General features: G+C 40.2%; 1 protein-coding gene across 1 annotated transcript in view; it reads right to left on the reverse strand.

Moving 5' to 3' along the window:
• The window catches only part of LOC306877001 (partitioning defective 3 homolog B-like), a 298,887-nt gene that overhangs the window by 63,015 nt on the left and 217,805 nt on the right, over positions 1-18,067 (reverse strand). Inside the window, exon 20 of the mRNA XM_079428505.1 lies at positions 16,774-17,055. Coding sequence (XP_079284631.1) covers positions 16,774-17,055 — 282 coding nt within the window. The remainder of the gene's footprint in view (positions 1-16,773; positions 17,056-18,067) is intronic.

Below are 18,067 nucleotides of genomic sequence, written 5' to 3' on the forward strand. Positions count from 1 at the left end.
GCTGCACAGATCGGGGTGGACAGCAGCAGGTCAGACAGACAGCAGCTCATCCGGGGGGGCAGACGCAGAGTTATGCCCCTGTTACAACCTTACCATTTTTCACTTCTCAATCTCAGTGATTGGAGAGCTGAGAGAATAGAGCTGGAAAGTGTGGCAGCATCCATCTTCTCTCCACCATACTCCCTCACGGCTACTTTACACAATTTATGAGGCACATAACACACAAAAAAAGAGAGATAGAGAGAAAGAAAGAGAGAACAGGAGATGAAATCACATGCAAGTCTTGATCCAAATCTCGTATTGATTGGAACAGTGAATAGGGCCATAAAATACTAATACATAAAATATTATGACCTTTTACAGCTAAATTGAAATTGACTACAATGGAGAGCGATGGTATTATGCATAAAAACCTGCTGCAGCAGTTGTACTTCACAGTAATGGTGTCTGAAATGGGCCGATGCGGTTGATTTCTTGAGAGTCTTTGTGGGACGACGGGCAAAACTGCAGGTCTAGATCAGTGCATTAATTCATGTCACAAGATTAGTAGGGTCGGGACAACAAACGCAACTAGACACCGCCTTCCAAGTCTTTCTGAGAAAGAGTAATCCAATAATAAAGCGAGTGAATCCATTATTAGATATTAGAAACTTAAATCTGTGTTTAATCATTTCTTTGGATATGGAGACAAACAGACCACAGGAGATTTACAGCATCGCTATGAAATGTACTGGAGACCATTGGCTTTACCGCATGCTGCTACAATATTGCATAAAAACATTTTTGAAAAAAAGTTGTTTTCCCCTCCTGTGGTGTCTTGTAACTAAAAATATGAATTCCTCTGTAATTATTAAATATGCAGTAACCGCATATTAAACCTCATGTTTCAAGACATGGAATATTTATACTTAAAATTGGAATCACTCTAGTATGTATAAACCTAAACAGACATTGTGAGCAGCTACATGACCTAATATAGATATAAATGTACATCTTAAGGCTGCAGTCCGTAACTTTAGCCTCTTTGTCGCCATCTCTGTTTGAAAATCTGGAATTGCAGTTTCTTGCGGAACTATCTTCCGCGTGTGGGGTTGTGATGCGGTTTTCCGGCATGGCTCCAGCACGGACGAATCTAATGTTTTGAGGTGAATGTGTAGCTCTCAGTCACCGCACCGGTGTGGATGTTTACTGTACTTTGCAATCATAGATTCTAGCCCATGTCTTGGAATATATGACCCAAATAGGAATTTTCACCATATATTGCCATCTGAACAAGTAACAAGTCTGCCATGTTTGTTATGACCAACTGAAGAAAAAAACATTACAATAAATTGCGCTACCAATGGTGATTAACTTTAACGATCGGTTAGCTCATATCACATCTAACTGTGCAAAGTATTATCATTGTTATACTTTGTTCTCAAATTATTAATGTTAACAACATCAGCATTGCGTGACATTGAGTATAGTGTGTATTAGCATATACATTTCAATTTCTGTACAGTCTAATCTAATTGTCATACCATTCAATTTTCATATTAAAAAGAGTGCAGTGATTTCACCTCTGTTATTTCATTTAAATATAAAGTTTATTTGTCCATTCGTTGCATTAACCACATATATGACATTAACACTTGAATTAGCTTCAAGCGAAAACATTCAAAATATAAGGATCTGAGAACACACAACAGAATAAATCAGCTTTGCTCTAAAGTTATTTGGCAGTTGCACAAACCCCCACACAATAAAGCACCAAACACGTGCATTTATTCTCGGCCTGTGGTTCCCAAGCAAGCCATTTCCCCTGCAGCGTCTGGGCTCCGTAGTTATGCTTTCAACACTCCATCATGCAGCCATCATATCCAGAACGCCTTAATTACTGCTGCCATTTTGACTGAGCACCCTCCTCACCCTCCAAATGAATAACACCATCAATGTTTAATAAGGGTCCTGCTCTAATCAAAGACACAGGCACACACCTCTCACTCAAATACACATGAGTGCACATACGCTCACCCCCGAATATACACATAGCCTGCAGTTCCAAACATAATCATAAACTCAGCTGTTCACGCACAGAGGGAACCCGACATTAATATGGCCACAGGCTATGAAACAGGGATGATGGAGGAAGAGGATGGAGAGCGAGAGAGAAAATATGTTCAGAATGGCATACTATAATGCTACTCATTTACTACTGTGGATGGTATACAAAAGTTCTGTGTGCATGTAATGGTTGGAATACAGCAAAATATTCAGTATACAAGGATGGAATAGCATATCCTACAAAGCAATGTGCTCATCTTGACAACCCATTTTAAGTGCACCATAGTTATTTTATTACTTGAAATATAACAGGAAAAACATATTTTCTCATGTCTCATCAAGGCTGCACTTATTTGATAAAAAAATGAAGCAAATAAATAAATAAATGGTTAAGTCTTCTATTGTAAAATATTTTAAAATGTATTTTATTTCTGTGATGACAAAGTTGAATTGTTTTGTTTTTTAATTATTATCAGTGTTGAAAATTGTTGTGCTACATAATATTTTTGTGGAAACCAAGATATATTTTTGATATATCTTTGATGATTATGCGTATTTATTTGAAATAAAAATGTTTTGTAACATTATAAATGTCTTTACCTTTTGATCAATTGAATGCATCCTTGCTGAATAAAATTATTTATTAATTTATTTGTTTATCTATTTTTAAAAGCCCACTAACCCCAAAATATTGTATGTGTGTACATAAAATAATATAGATAAAACGAATTTGCTTTTGCTTAAGTACAATTATTAAATTTAGGAATCAACATGTCTTCATGTCATACTAAATATTTTTTCTAACAAAGTATTAATGAGCCTGACAACTTGGAAATTTATAAATAATTTTATATTTTAAAGAGTGTCTCGTAATGGGATCATCATAATTAGGGGTAACAATATAAAATACAAAACAGTAAAAATGAAAACATTTATTGATAATTTAAAAATATACTAGATCATATACAGTGTAGTACACACACTGTGCAGTAAGCAGTGAGAGCAGTTCAGAAGAACGGGAGAGTGGTGGTGGGCGGCAGCGGGAATCAAATAAGGGCACTGGCTCTCCGGATAGCATTTCCTCTGATAAGCTGAGCCACTGCACCTGGTGACTAAGAAAGGCTTAATTTGCACTCTGCTCTTTCCTTCACAGAAGCTCATTCTACAGGAGTGTTACAAGAGAAAGTTCAATAAAGGGTAAAGATATTTATTTTCTCTCCCTCCCAGTGGCAGGGGAGCGCGGCATTAACTACAGCCAATGGTATCGATTCCCCTGGGTCAGCGACGTGTCTGTGTGACTGCAACAAGGGGGGAATTTAGTGTTCGGCTGTGAAACAACAGGAGTTGCACTTTTATCTATTAATTTCATACTCAAGTGACTGGGTAGTTGGCCGGCATCCCACGGAAGCTGAGAGATGGGACATATTAAATAAATGGAGTCGTTAATAACGTACTGAGAAACCTTGCCTTAAAGGGATAGTTCACCCAAAAAATTAATTCTGTCATCATTTACTCACCCTCATGTTGTTCTAACCTCACATAACCTCAGATGCACTGCTCCGGGTGTGTGTTCACGGTGTGTGTGTGTGTGTTCACTGCTGTGTGTGTGCACGTTGGATGGGTTAAATGCAGAGCACTAATTCTGAGTATGGGTCACCATACTTGGCAGTATGTCACTTCACTTTCACTTTCACATGTCTTCTGCTCTTCTGTAAAATACACAAGAAGTTCAGCAGAATGTTTCATGTTTTGTTCCATACAATAAAAGCAAATGGTGATTAGGGCTGCAAAAAAATAATACCCTCATTATTTCCCCAAAAAATAATACCCAATAATACACTCAAGGTCCAAAAAAAGAATACCATAACTCTGTCAGAGAGTCACCACAGTCTCCACCAACGACACTCACCAGATCCCAATCCCCTGATTTCTGATCACCGCCACCTGTCAGCACTAACCAGCAGCACTATCTTTGCACTCCTCCCGTTCACTCACCGTCTGGTCTCAAACTTTCCATGTTGACTAACCTGACCCACTTACCTTTTGTCTACTTACCAGTTGCTCCAGTGTTCCTATCCCTGTTCTCCACCGCTCCAGTTCTCTACCGTCTCCACGCTCCACTGTTACCTCCGGATCTCCTGGATAAGGAAACAGGACATTCACACTCCGATAAGCCCTAGAGACATTCCCATTCCCCGCCTGCTTACCTGGACATTCTGCTCATCTCATTGCCCTCTGCTACTACTCAATAAACCTGTTGATTGTATTGCACTTACCTCTGTGTCCTTTATCTATCTGCTGACAGAAGACCAGACCAGAACCGACGACCGGAGATGGAGTTCCCGAACCCCGCCGCTGCGGATCCCCTCGAAGAGCTGGTCAGCGCTCTTCGAACAGCTCTCTCTCCGGTCACACACCCTCAGTCTGCCTCTGCCAGTCCCATGGCATCCCTGCAAACTATTCGGGTGAGGCGGTTGAATGTAGCAATTTTTTACTCCAAGTTTCACTCAACATAAAGATGAAATCCCATACATTTTCCAGCAAACGGACTAATGTTGCCTCCCTGATCTCCCTGCTAACCGGACGGGCATTGCTCTGGGCACGAGCCATTTGGAACTCACAGACCACTATAATTAACTCTTTCGATGCTTTTTCTTCCCACTTCAAGGAGGTCTTCGGCCTGTCCACCGGCTCGCTCACCATTGCCGACCAACTCATCCGCCTCGGTCAGGGAGATTCTTCGGTCAGTGACTATACTCTGCAGTTCCTGACTCTGGCGGCCTCGTGTGGCTGGAACGAGGCAGCGCTACTCACTGTTTACCATCAAGGCTTGGATCCACAGATCAGAGTCCAGATGGCAATCTATGATGACACTGTCGGTCCGGAGAGCTTTATGCAGAAGGCCGTTAAGATACTTCTCACGGCTTGTCAGCCGGTGAGTACCCTTCAATTGGAGCCTGCTATCTCTACCATACCACTGCTAACGGTACAAATGCTCACCCCATGTCATTTCATTCCAGTACCCGCCCTCATGGACTCAGGATCCTCAGGCAATTTCATCTCACAAGCCCTCCTAAAACAGCTTGATTTACCCCTCCAGAGACAGGCCGAGCTGAAGATCGAGACCATATAGGGAAAACCGCTCGGGCATGGGCACATCAATTTCCGGTCTCCGCCGATCACTCTGCAAGTAGGCTGTCTTCATCAGGAGAGGATTTCCTTTCTGGTAGTGGAGGGACCCACCGTCAATATCATCCTGGGACGCCCCTGGCTATCTCAACATTCCCCCGAAGTCAGATGGGATACCAGCGAGATCCTCCGATGGAGTAAAACCTGCATCCAAAACTGTCTCTCCAACGTCCCTGTGCCCCTGGTTAGTAACCTGAAGCTCCAAGTTCATCCCACCCTAGTGGAGAGCCCCGGAACCTCGTGAGGTTCCGACAAACCCATCTGACTACCTGGCGTTCAAGGATGTGTTCAGCAAACAGGCAGCCACGAAGTTACCACCGCACCGGCCATGGGATTGTGCCATGGGATAGACCCCCGTCTATCATCCTGGAGATAAGGTCTGGCTCTCCACCCAGGATCTGCATCTCCGCCTGCCCTGCCGGAAGCTGAGTCCCCGCTATATCGTTCCCTTTTCCATCGAGAGACAGATAAATGAGGTCACCTTCCATCTCCAACTCCCTGCACGGTATCGTATCCATCCAGCATTCCATGTCCTCAAGCCTGTCTCTCCCTGTGTCACAGAACCCGGCGAGCCTGCAGTACCTCCTCCTCCTGAGATCATTGAGGAACCCCTAGTGTACAGGGTGCAGGACATCTTGGACTCTCGACGACGGGGTGGTTGCCTGGAATATTTTATTCACTGGGAGGGATACGGGCCGGAGGAAAGATCCTGGGTGGCCCGGGACGATGTGCTGGATCCCTCTCTCCTGGCCGAGTTTCACCAAAACCACCCTGACCGTCCCTCACCCAGAGATCGTGGCCGACCCCATCGCCGTAATAGGGCGTCTGGAGCCGCCCCTGGAGGAGGGGGTACTGTCAGAGAGTCACCGCAGTCTCCACCAACGACACTCACCAGATCCCAATTTTCTGATTTCTGATCACCGCCACCTGTCAGCACTAATCAGCAGCACTATATCCCTGCACTCCTCCCGTTCACTCACTGTCTGGTCTCAAACTTTCCATGTTGACTAACCTGACCCACTTACCTTTTTGTCTACTTACCAGTTGCTCCAGTGTTCCTATCCCTATTCTCCACCGCTCCAGTTCTCCACCGTCTCCACGCTCCACTGTTACCTCCGGATCTCCTGGATAAGGAAACAGGACATTCACACTCAGATAAGCCCTAGAGACATTCCCATTCCCGCCTGCTTACCTGGACATTCTGCTTATCTCATTCCCCTCTGCTTCTACTCAATAAACCCGTTGACTGTATTGCACTTACCTCTGTGTCCTGTGTCTATCTGCTGACAAACTCAGGGTTTTCAAATGTTTTAATGCAGCTATAATATTATATTATATTGTAATATTATAAAGACTAGATCGCAAACATTTTTATTATATAATTTCAAGGTCTGTAAATGTGTTAAAAATTTAGCATTAAAGCGATTTGATTATTTTTTGCCTAATTATAAATACATTTATTTAATCAGATGCACAAATAACTTATTTTTGTCTATTTAGGAGCTAGACAGCCATTGGTCACCATTCATTATATGGAAAACTGCAGCATGAACATTCTGATAAACATCTTTTATTTTGTTCATCTATTTTGTGTTCATGCAGGTTTGGAACATCATGAGAGTAAATGACAGAAATACACACAGATGCACACCATGTGATGTGTGTAGAAGATCTCAGCTCTTTTATCCTCCATCTCGCCGCGTTCACATCTCTCTGTTCATCTCGTCACCCCGCAGTGAACAGTTTTCTCTCTTTGTTTCCACAAAACCCCCTGCTAGGTCTGAGGGCGGCCTCTCTCTCTGTCTATTAATGGTGTAATGTTGATGAGAAACTTCAGGTCAGCAGACCTTGAGAGTTGGATAAATGATGGTTTAAAGCTGGAGGGGCAAATGACATGTCTGCTTTGGACAATGGAGACACAGACATCAAGAGAAACACAGAACGTATGGCACAGCACAATCTATTCCTTCATCTTTGAAATGGACCAAGAAACACTGTCGGTCCTAAAGAGCAAGATTTACACACTGTAAAATGAAAGACATAAATTTCTGCCCTAGAGAGCAGCAGAACAGGACAGAAATGCTGGAATCGACACACATACACACTAACGAGTGTGCATGTGAAACACACTGAGGGCCGTCGAGGGGAATCTTGATGTAATCCACCAATTTGATTCAGAGAAGCTCATCTGGTTGATAATCGGCATGCTTCTGTCAATCACACGCTCCCAAATCAAAAATCAATTCCATTCAAGCACCCTTTATCATGCCTGTTTAACACACATTATTACCATATTACCCCAGGCCAACAATGAGAGCTTGAGTGGGTAAGTACACCTGAGAAAGCAGCCAAAGAAAATACATTGCAATCTTAATTTACTAAACAACAAAACCCTGAGGACATAAAGAAACTTTGTGGATTCGAGCATTAAAGGTATGAAAGGTCATGGGACACAATGAACCATGATTAATTTAATATGAAGTACAGCCTTATTACATATACAGGTACATCTAAAAAAATTTGAATATCGTGAAAAAGTTCATTTTTTCTTGTAACATTTAAAAAAGTGAAACTTTCATATATTTTAGATTCATTACATGTAAAGTAAAACATTTCAAAAGTTTTTTTGTTTTAATTATGATGATTAGAGCTTACAGCTCAGGAAAGTCAAAAATCAGTATCTCAGTATTCAGTATTTGAGTTTCAATTAATGACCATCCTTACAGTATAAATTCCAGGTATCTCTTGTTCTTTGAAACCACTAGAATGGGGAAGACTGCTGACTTGGCACTGATCCAGAAGACGAACATTGACGCCCTCCACAAAGAAGGTAAGTCATAGAGGGTCATTACTGAAATGTGTGTGCTGTATCAAAGCATATTAAATGCAAAGTTGACTGGAAGGAAGAATTTGGGTAGGAAAACGTGCACAAGCAACAGGGATGACAACAAGCTTGAGAATACTGTCAAGCAAAGCTGATTCAAACACTTGGGAGAGCTTCTCAAGGAGTGGATTGAAGCTGGAGTCAGTGCATCAAGAGTCGCCACGCTCAGACGTCTTCAGGAAAAGGGCTACCAAGCCGCTTCAAGAAATAAAGGCTTGAAATATTTCACTCTGTGTAATGAATCTATATAATATATGGGTTTCACTTTCTGAAATGAGTGACAAAAAATATTGACCTTTTTCACGATATTCAAATTTTTTGAGATGTACCAGTATATAACTCAGTAAATTATTTTTACTTATTGCATACAACTTTGTAAATAAAACAATACAGCATTGGCACACTCAGGGCTCTAGACAGGGACAAAAATGTGTGACAATTTAAAATCTTGTTCTCATTAGTGACAGACAATAAAAATGTATCCATAAGCGCTTTCAACACATATTTGCTGCACATAACAATGAACAAATCATGAAACATGATGTAAAGAGTTATTTCGTAATGAGTCAGTCAAAATGATTCATATAACAGCCCCCGACTCAGTAGTATGTTAGTGGTTCACATTGTTCAGAGCTGCTACTGAATTCACAAGTAACTCCCCTCACTGAATCGACAGTCTGTGCTGAAACGCTAGTGTCAATCAACTATCATGGGAGGGGCCTGTCTGTGTGACATCACACTGACAGGCATCTGAGATCGGCTCGATTTGAGAAAGGGGTAATGATTTTAGTAGATTAATAAAAAAACACTGGGTGGATTTTTATCATTATATGGTGGTTGTATACACTGCCAACACACATTTATGTTCAATTATCATTTTTATTTTTGCCTATAAAAATCTTTGAACTCTATTAACCGAAGCGCTTCAGAACAATTTTTTGCATTGTTTTCACGAATTATAGAGTTTTTCAATAATTTGTCAAACAAACAAAAAAAAAAAACCATTAATTTGCTTCTTAAATGTTTAATTTAGGAGTCAACGACTCCCTCGTAAAAAAGGGTTGTGTTGCATGTTGATTTAATAGGATATTGTGCAGCAACTTAAACAGCAGTTTAACTGCTAAGCATGCATTTTAGCATGTCTAGAACATTGTGTTGACCAATCAGCATCACACCTAAACCTAAACTATCCATCTAATAAAGCAGCAATACATCTGTAGCCTAAGTGTCACATGAAATCATTCAATCATTTACATCAGAAGAGACAAAGTGCTCCCTTATTCCCCTAACCTGCTGATGAAACATGACCCGAATCAAGCAGGCAAGAAAGACGAGCAATCATGAAGAAGACAGCGAGGCCACGGATACCATAATGGACACATCCGTGTTTGAACGAGGAGAGGAAAGAACCGGATCTATCAATTTCCCACAACTCTCCCCTCGAGTAATTTTGTGGCGCGCTTCGGCGCTCTAATTGGTGGACATTTTCAGAAATGAAATTTGACAACAAAAGATAGCCGGCAATGACAGGCCGGCTCCCAGGCTCCCTAACCAGAAGTGACGGCACTTTTTATATGCCATCTGCAATTGAAGAAATAATTAGAAGTATTTTGGCTGGTGTAACATTATTTGGACAGGCCATCAACGTTCGCCGACCCCTCCCGCGTCCTCTCGTTTGCAGGTGAAGCTCAATTTGTGCCTGGACCATTTCATTAAAACACCAGTCACACAGACTCTGCCTTTGTACAGCACGCAAAGTGCATTCTGGGTAGGCAAATCTGTGTCTAAGAGTAAGGCGGTAATCAAGTCTTCTATCCTTAACCCTCAATTCTAAAATTGTGCACCTCCAAAAAGGTCTAAAAAAAGAAAGAAAATAAAGCATTTCCCTTTCGGTTCAATCAAGCTGAGATGGAATAATGAGGTGAATATAATTTAAACCAATCTGCGATTTCTGCTTTTTAGAAATAAGCTTTCACATCCTCCTGTTTCCAAAAAACAGAAAAGGCACAGTATGCTGCGGCATGACTTGTTGCTAAGCTACAAGATGCATCTAGAAGAAACCGCTAAGTGAATGCTTTGTGCGAGCGCACACGTGTGCGTTTGAGTGTGCGTGCTTTATTTCTTATATGTGCTTCAATGGGAGAATGATGTGGAATTGCTTTTCTTCAATGAGTGACAGGCAGGAAGTTCTTGAACAAATATGAGAGGAGGAAATGCAGAATGAAAAAGGGGAAAACCGAATGAGGGAAGTGCATTGAGAGGAAGAGAAAAGCTCAGAGTAGCACTTGTCCGGTTCTCCAGATTAGGCCAGATGAATCATAAGGACTCCGAGAACCCAACAAACCACAAGAAGCTTTCTCTATATGCTTTTATTCTCAGTCTTTCAAAGCCTATTCACACAAAGTCTGAACTTTCAGGCACAAAAAATGCTCAAAAAGATTTTCAAACTAGCAATATACAGTGTATTTTTATTTGGAGGTTTTACTTCTTTGAATGCTGATCTATTCATTTAGGTATCCAACTTTGTCAGCAAAACAGGAAGTTGCCATCAAAAATAAATAAATAAAATAAAATAAAATAAATATAATAAAAGTAATGGTTTTTATTTCTGAAATTCCTGCAATCATCTTTTTTGGAAGCCATCCTTTTCAGATTAAAACAAACAAACAAAAAATCATTGGATATAAATAACTCCGCTACAAACATTTTGTTTTTAAATATATTTTTTATTGTCAAGTTGTTTAGTCACACGAGACTCGTTTTGAGGCTAAATCGAGACTTTTACTGATTGATTCAGATATCAAACTTTTTCAGAAAATGGAAATTCAACATCGGAGGTTCGGTGATCAGTTTTGTGGGATCAGCTAGACCTGCAGAATATCCATCATAACAGATACATTACATTTACCTAGCTAAAATCCTCTCTTTTAATCTGTATTGTCTGAATTCAATAAAACAGTGGCACGACAAAAGTAAAAAAACAAACAAATACAAAATGCTAAAATTGAGAATTTATGAAAAAATTAAAAGTACATACAATAAATACATAGAAATAGTTTACACAATTTTAAGAATATTTATATTACATGTATGTATAAATTAAATATATATTTAAATATTTATCATTTTCAAAACTATTATTATTATTATTATTATTATTATTATATAACATGTATTAATTATATTTAAAAATGACATTTCAATAAAACATTAGACCGACAGTCGGATGACTGGTTAATCTTGCCCATTTCTAACACAGTTACCTACATTTCTTTGAGACACATTGAAAACACATTAAACCCTCATTGCAGGATGATGGTGAAAAAGAGAGACAGAAGCGGTGTCAGGCCAGGGAAGGGTTCGCAGATACGGGGAGACACTTAAGGGAGCGGGCAGGCACTCTTTAAAAGCAGCCGAACGCACCTGCAGCTCTCATTCAGCTCAGCAGAATGGCTGATTAATTAACGGGCAGAAAAGCACTCCAGCACTCACACAGCCAACACTAAAAGCTTTTCTTTCTCCATCTAGTGATTTCTAAAATTATTTTGATGGCGAGGCTGCGCTCCAGGCCTCAAGAAAGCGGGGACGGTGGAGGGGTGGAGGGAACAAGAGGAGAGACGAGGAGGAGAAAGCCCTAACTGTGTTTTTTATATAGGCCAAATCTTTCAGTGAGGTATCTGGGCACAATGGCTGCTGATGGGGGACTTGAGTGGACATCGGTAACCTGTGGTGTAGCTCTTGATGGGTTTGTGCCGTGTTTTGGACTGACCCTGGCGGGGTTACATTGAGGACTGGAGGACTGTTTGCTTAGGGCAGTGTGGGGGCTATTGTTCTCGTGCACATCCAGGACACGGCAATTCATATGGCGAGCTAGAGCTCCGAGTGGAGAGCGGCCAACCTTGTGGACCCCTTCCTCCTCTTACCAAACTGATTCCCCACTTTTTCCTCATATGTTTGTCTCTAAGAGTGTTTTTGGAGATGTGGAAGCAAAGGTTGGCAATCTGCAGCTCTCCATTGGTCTCTAAAGAACTGAGTTGCCCCTGTGCAGATAAGCAAGCCACCTGTCTCCCTCATCCCTCTCTATCACTGGAGGGAACAATGATTATTTTTTAATTGGAGTGGAGCAGAGCTCTGGAGAGTCTGGTTGTTATAGTAACTTTCCACGCTGAGTGCGGTGGGCCTCTTCAGGGCTGAAGGAGCAGCTCGCTGCGGACCCTTCTTCTCACAACCAATGCCAAATAGCTCCTCGCTCGCTTCTCTCTCATGAGGAGAACCTCAAGAGCCCCTCACTCTTTTCTCTCACCACATTCCCCACATCCTTCACCTGCCTGCCTCTCCACTGCTCCAGAGCGCTCAGATGAAAGGAGGAACGGAGAGAGGGAAACGAAGGTCTCTGGTATTGGTTGTTTGGATGATAAGATTTAGATTTCCATAGCTCAAATCACTGAGATGAGCCTGGATGTGTCTTTCACATAACTTGATTGGTATTATTTTTGTATTCATTTATACAAAAATACAATGCTGTTCAAAAGTTTGTGGGTGGAAAAAATCCGCATTTATTTGATCAAAATAAAGTGAAAACTAATATTGTGAAATATTATTTCAATTTAAAAAAAAAATTTCCTGTAGTCGCAAATCTGAATTTTTGCCAGTCATTCTAATTTGCTGCTCAATAAACACTGTTTATTATCAATTCTTACTCCTATCATTATGGAAACAGTTGTGCTGCTTGTTATTTTTCTGAAAAAAAAACATGTTTTTCAGGATATTTTGAACAATAGAAAAACCTAAAAGAACATTTTTAAGAGCTTTGAGTTTAATTAAAATTCATTTTGATATTTATGATCATTTTAGGGCATAAAGTCAAAAGTGTCAAAGTGAAACAACTGTTCTGATATCATAATAAAGAAAACAATCACTGGTTGTGTCCACATCAAAGTCTTGTGGTATATGCAAATATACTTGAGGGTTAAAACACATGCCAATTCATAAAATAAAAACTTTTATTAAACTTTGAATACAAATCATTCCTAAAACATTGGTGGATGTGGTTTAAACTAGATTTTTTTTAAAGATTTTGTCCTTTTTTTAAAATTATGACACTCTTCTGTGTCCTTCTGTGTCTGTGTTCTAAATCCTACACGATTTGATTCAGTGCACTTTAAACATTCTTCAAAATATTTTCTTTCGTGTTCTGCAGACGAAATAAAGTCATTAAGGGTTTTGAACAACATGAGAGTAAGTGAAGTGACATACTGCCAAGTATGGTGACCCATATTCGTGCTCTACATTTAACCCATCCAAAGTGCACACACACACTGTAAACACACACCCGGAGCAGTGGGCAGCCATTTATGCTGCGGCACCCGGGGAGCAGTTGGGGGTTCGGTGCCTTGCTCAAGGGCACCTCAGTCGTGGTATTGAGGGTGGAGAGAGCGCTGGACATTCACTCCCCCCACCTACAATCCCTGTCAGCCCGAGACTCGAACCCGCAACCTTTGGATTACGAGTTCGACTCTCTAACCATTAGGCCACGACTTCCCACAAGTAGGCCTGGGATGTATGACTGTATATATTGCGATGACAGTATGAAGTGTCTATTGTTAGAGATTTTGCTATATTGTTTATTTCACGGCGTGTAAATATATTCACATAGCACAGTGCTACATAAGAGTGAGTAAAAGTGACTATATGTCCAGTTCTGGGTGAACTAGACGGGTCCAAAGAGGGTGAAAATGGTCACGAGAAGAACTTTGTCTTGTATTAATGGACATGCTAATTTTTACATTAAAAACGTAGATGCACAGAATCCTGTTGAACTTCACTACTGACCATATAAGCCACTACACGCACTGAAAGACAATTTTTATGACAGCAGTGGGCAGCAGGGTGTGTGTTAAGCTGCCTGTCTGTCTAAATAACTGAGCCGCTTTAATGACTCTCAGAGGACGCTTTTAAATCAGACACCGGCCATACAACAGAGCAACTCTCCCATTTAACAAACTCTTCATATGACACGAGAGCACGTTCACGCTGACACCAGAGTCACCGATGCTATTCTCATTACCCATCAGCAGCCTATCAGCATGAATTTACTGAAAATACTCCCCTTATACAGGGCAGATATGAATATGCAGCGGTATTCAAACCCCCTGGCAGAGAGTGAAAAGCTAAAGGTGAGGAAATTAACCAGATTATTCATCAAAAACTGAGGCTGTAGGAGACCCCTGGCCACAGAGTCAGACAAAGTGTCATACAGTGACACATACGACAAAGATACATCCTTAATGAGCCGAGTTATAGCTGATATGTCTGTGTGTGGCAGACATCTTTCCCGTCACACAAATAAATGAGTTTCCATACTGTGTCTGACCAACAACTGACCCCTCATGCTGAGACCTTCCTGTTCCGAATGAAACTCTTGTGACCCAAATATCCACTCAGAAATTGCCACAGAGATGATCGGAACAAGACGTTCAGGTATCTATAACGTACAGGAACATGTTAGTTACTTTTGCATTACTTTTTTTGTATAAGAGATAATTTTTCACTTGTATTTGTCAGTCAAAACATAAAAAGTCATCAGTGTTATTTATTTCAGGCAAGACACTACAGGCACTTTTTTCTCCTGCACTGAGCCAGAAATGGCAATTACATACACCAAACTTTAAAGTTTTATTCTTCTCTATATTCTTAAAGTGCTTACAGAGAGGCTTGTTCATTTAACATCTGTCTGATTTTCATAATTTATTTTTCTAAAAACATGGAGATTTTTTTCTTTTTTTTTGACAGTATTCTCTGATTTCTAAATGATACAAAGAGATATCAAAAATCCCCTCTGTAAAACCTTTCACTCTAATGTCAACAATGAAACTGGCTAATTCCAACATTTTAGTTTGTGTTCTGGAAATGTAGGAAAATCAGTGCATGTTCAATTAGATAATACCATATTTGCATATTTAAACATAACATTTTAGAAATCTTGTAATACAAAAATATGTTCAATTCTAAATGTAATCAATCAGCTGGGGAAATATGGTGACATCTACATCTTTTTTTTTTTCTCACCCTATTCATCTGGGGTGTCTTGCCTTAAAAATGCAGTTCAAGGCTACTGTATTAATTCACCATATGTGGAGGCACATGAAATATATATTGATATATTTCTGATGCTCAATCAAAAGAACAGAATTACAGCATAGCTGTGTCAGAGATGCAGACTGAGCTGATGTGTCCAGTAAAAATGAGAGAATCAATATTAGAGCAGCTCCTCTGGGTTTACAGCTGTGACTGTGTCTTAAGGTTATGAGAATTACAAGCCATGGCGAGAAAGAACTTGTTATTAAAGTGTTTTATTAGGCATTATTGGTTTCTTTACGGTTGCCAAGCAACGTGCTGTATTAATATAGCATTCAGTTGAAATGTATCACAGGTGTGTGTCTATCAGCTGTAATACAAAAAGCTTCAAATATAACTCATTCAAACAGAACTGATTAGTTTTACCTCTCTGAGTCCTTCGTTTTAAAAAGTAAAAGTAATAGTATAGAACAGGCTGTTTTTGATGTCATAAATGAGATGAAATGCATTTTTTTTGTTAAGTACACTACAATTCAAAAGTTTTGGGTCATCTAATATAATTTAATGTGAATAATTCAAAATGCATAATTAATTCTAATCGAAGATCTACAAGTAATGAATGACTCAAGCATTACCAAATCCTTTCGAAGGGATTGCTAATTATTTGGATCAGTATTCTAAAGTGAAAAGCATGAAAAAACCTTAAAGGGATAGTTCACCCAAAAATGAATAATTTACTCATCCTCAAGTAGTTCCAAACCTGTATGAATGTCTTTGTTCTGCTGAACACAAAGGAAGATATTTTGAAGAAAGTTTGTAACCAGGCTGTTTTGGGGCACCATTGACTTTCATAGTAGGAAAAAAAATACTATGGAAGTCAATGGTGCCCCAGAACTGCTCTGTTTCCCACATTCTTCAGAATATCTTCCTTTGTGTTCAGCAGAACTAAGACATTCATACAGGTTTGGAACTACTTGAGGGAGAGTAAATGACAGTTTTCATTTTTGGTTGAATTATCCCTTTAAGGTTTATGTAAGGTTTTGGACAGTAATGGCATTTCAAATATAACTTGTTAGTCATTGCATGATGTAAGATCTCGGCCATACCACCTACCCCTAACATCAACATATCAGAACTGCCACTGCATCAATGCTCTTGAGACAATGGGTAAACATGAGGACTGAGAAAAAAAACAAAGAACCCTGTACAATTTATACTCTAATCCATCAGAAATGAATTCAATCCCAAGGAAATCTACTCACAGAATGCAACACAGATATAGGCTCATGGCATTGGATATCATTGACCAACAATATGATCATTATGCTGCAAACCCTTACTTGTAGCAGACAAAGACCTATAGACTATCCCAGCTAAAATAAATAAATAAATAAATATTATAAAGCAGACTAAGCTGGTTAGCCAGGCTTATTTGGTCTCAGACTGGTCATGCTGGTTTGTTGATTGGTTTTAGCAGGATTATGGCCACTTTTCAGGATTTTGCCAAGACTGAGAAACCAGCAGAACTGGTTTAAGAAAGTTTTTCAGCAGGGATATTTAAATATATGCACATTTACCTGTCTGCAGCAGGAGGTGGAGGGCTTCGCTGTTTGTTGACTTTGGCGTACAGGTCATCCAGAGGGTCTTCTGCGGACGGCTCTCTGCTGTGGGACACTGGGGGCGGGGGTCTCGGTGGGGAGGGGCTGTGGCTCCTGTAGCGTGGCTGGGAAGGTGATCCGCACTCCCTGAAATTGTTGATGCGGGCATAGTTGGGGTCCAGGTCATCATCCTCCACGTCAGGTGGGGAGAAGCGGTCCCGGACCTGGCGTTCCCTCAATTCCTGGTGCTTGGCCTCAATTCTGTAACACAGAAAAGCTGATGTTAACCTGCCTTGCTTAAATGATTATTATAATTTATAACGTACTCTATTTTTTATCAAATAAGCTCAGCCTTGTTGAGCATAAGAGACTTCTTTTAACAGCATTTAAAAATAATTATTCCATACATTTGGCCAGTAGTGTATGGTCTGAAACTTCAACTGAGCCATTGAGCAAATCACACAAGCAATGAGAACGCAACTGCAAGAACTTGAATCGTATTTACACTTTCAAGGACGACTCCAAAAACACAATAAACTGGAAAGGTCAAGAAAGAGCTTTCGGACACATCTAGCTGATCTTCTCTCTCCCTCTTTCCTTTTCTGTCTCTCTCAGGAGCTACAACAGGCTCAGTCAATAAAGTCTCTCTCTGAACAAATGCCACTCTGGAGCATATGGAGGAGAACAGCATGGCTCCAGCTCACACTTCACACGTTTCCAAGTCCAAATAAGCCTCGGCAAACACCACACAAAATAATGACTGCAAAAACATCCCTGCATCTCAGCTAAATATATCCTTTTCTCCTGTCTTCTGGCAGAATATACTGGACACGCCGAGAGACAGAGATACAGAGAGGAAGAGGAATCTTGTGCTGCGTGTCATCTCAATAATGAACCACAAAAAGCTGTCAGTCCTACAGAGTGAATGAGATGGAAAGGGACAAAAAATAAGAGATCTAATCCTGTGTGTAAAACGAGTCATCTAAAACCCTGTGTGTCATACATGACAGTAATGAGCTATACCTTTGTTCCATATGGCAGGTAATGTTTTTTCCCAGATTACGTTTGAGTTTCCTTATGAAATCTAATTCAGCTAGTAACTAACTGATCAATTTATGCTGTTTGGAAATGACTTGGTGTCCTCACAAATTACAGCAAAAACAACTGGCTAAAAGATCTCTCAACTATATTCTGCTAACTTCACTAATGAATGATATCTTTACATCAGTGAAACATAAAATAATGTACCGTCATCTGATCATTATCACAAAAT

Source organism: Barbus barbus (assembly GCF_936440315.1).
Source record: "Barbus barbus genome assembly, chromosome: 11".
Lineage (NCBI taxonomy): Eukaryota > Metazoa > Chordata > Actinopteri > Cypriniformes > Cyprinidae > Barbus > Barbus barbus.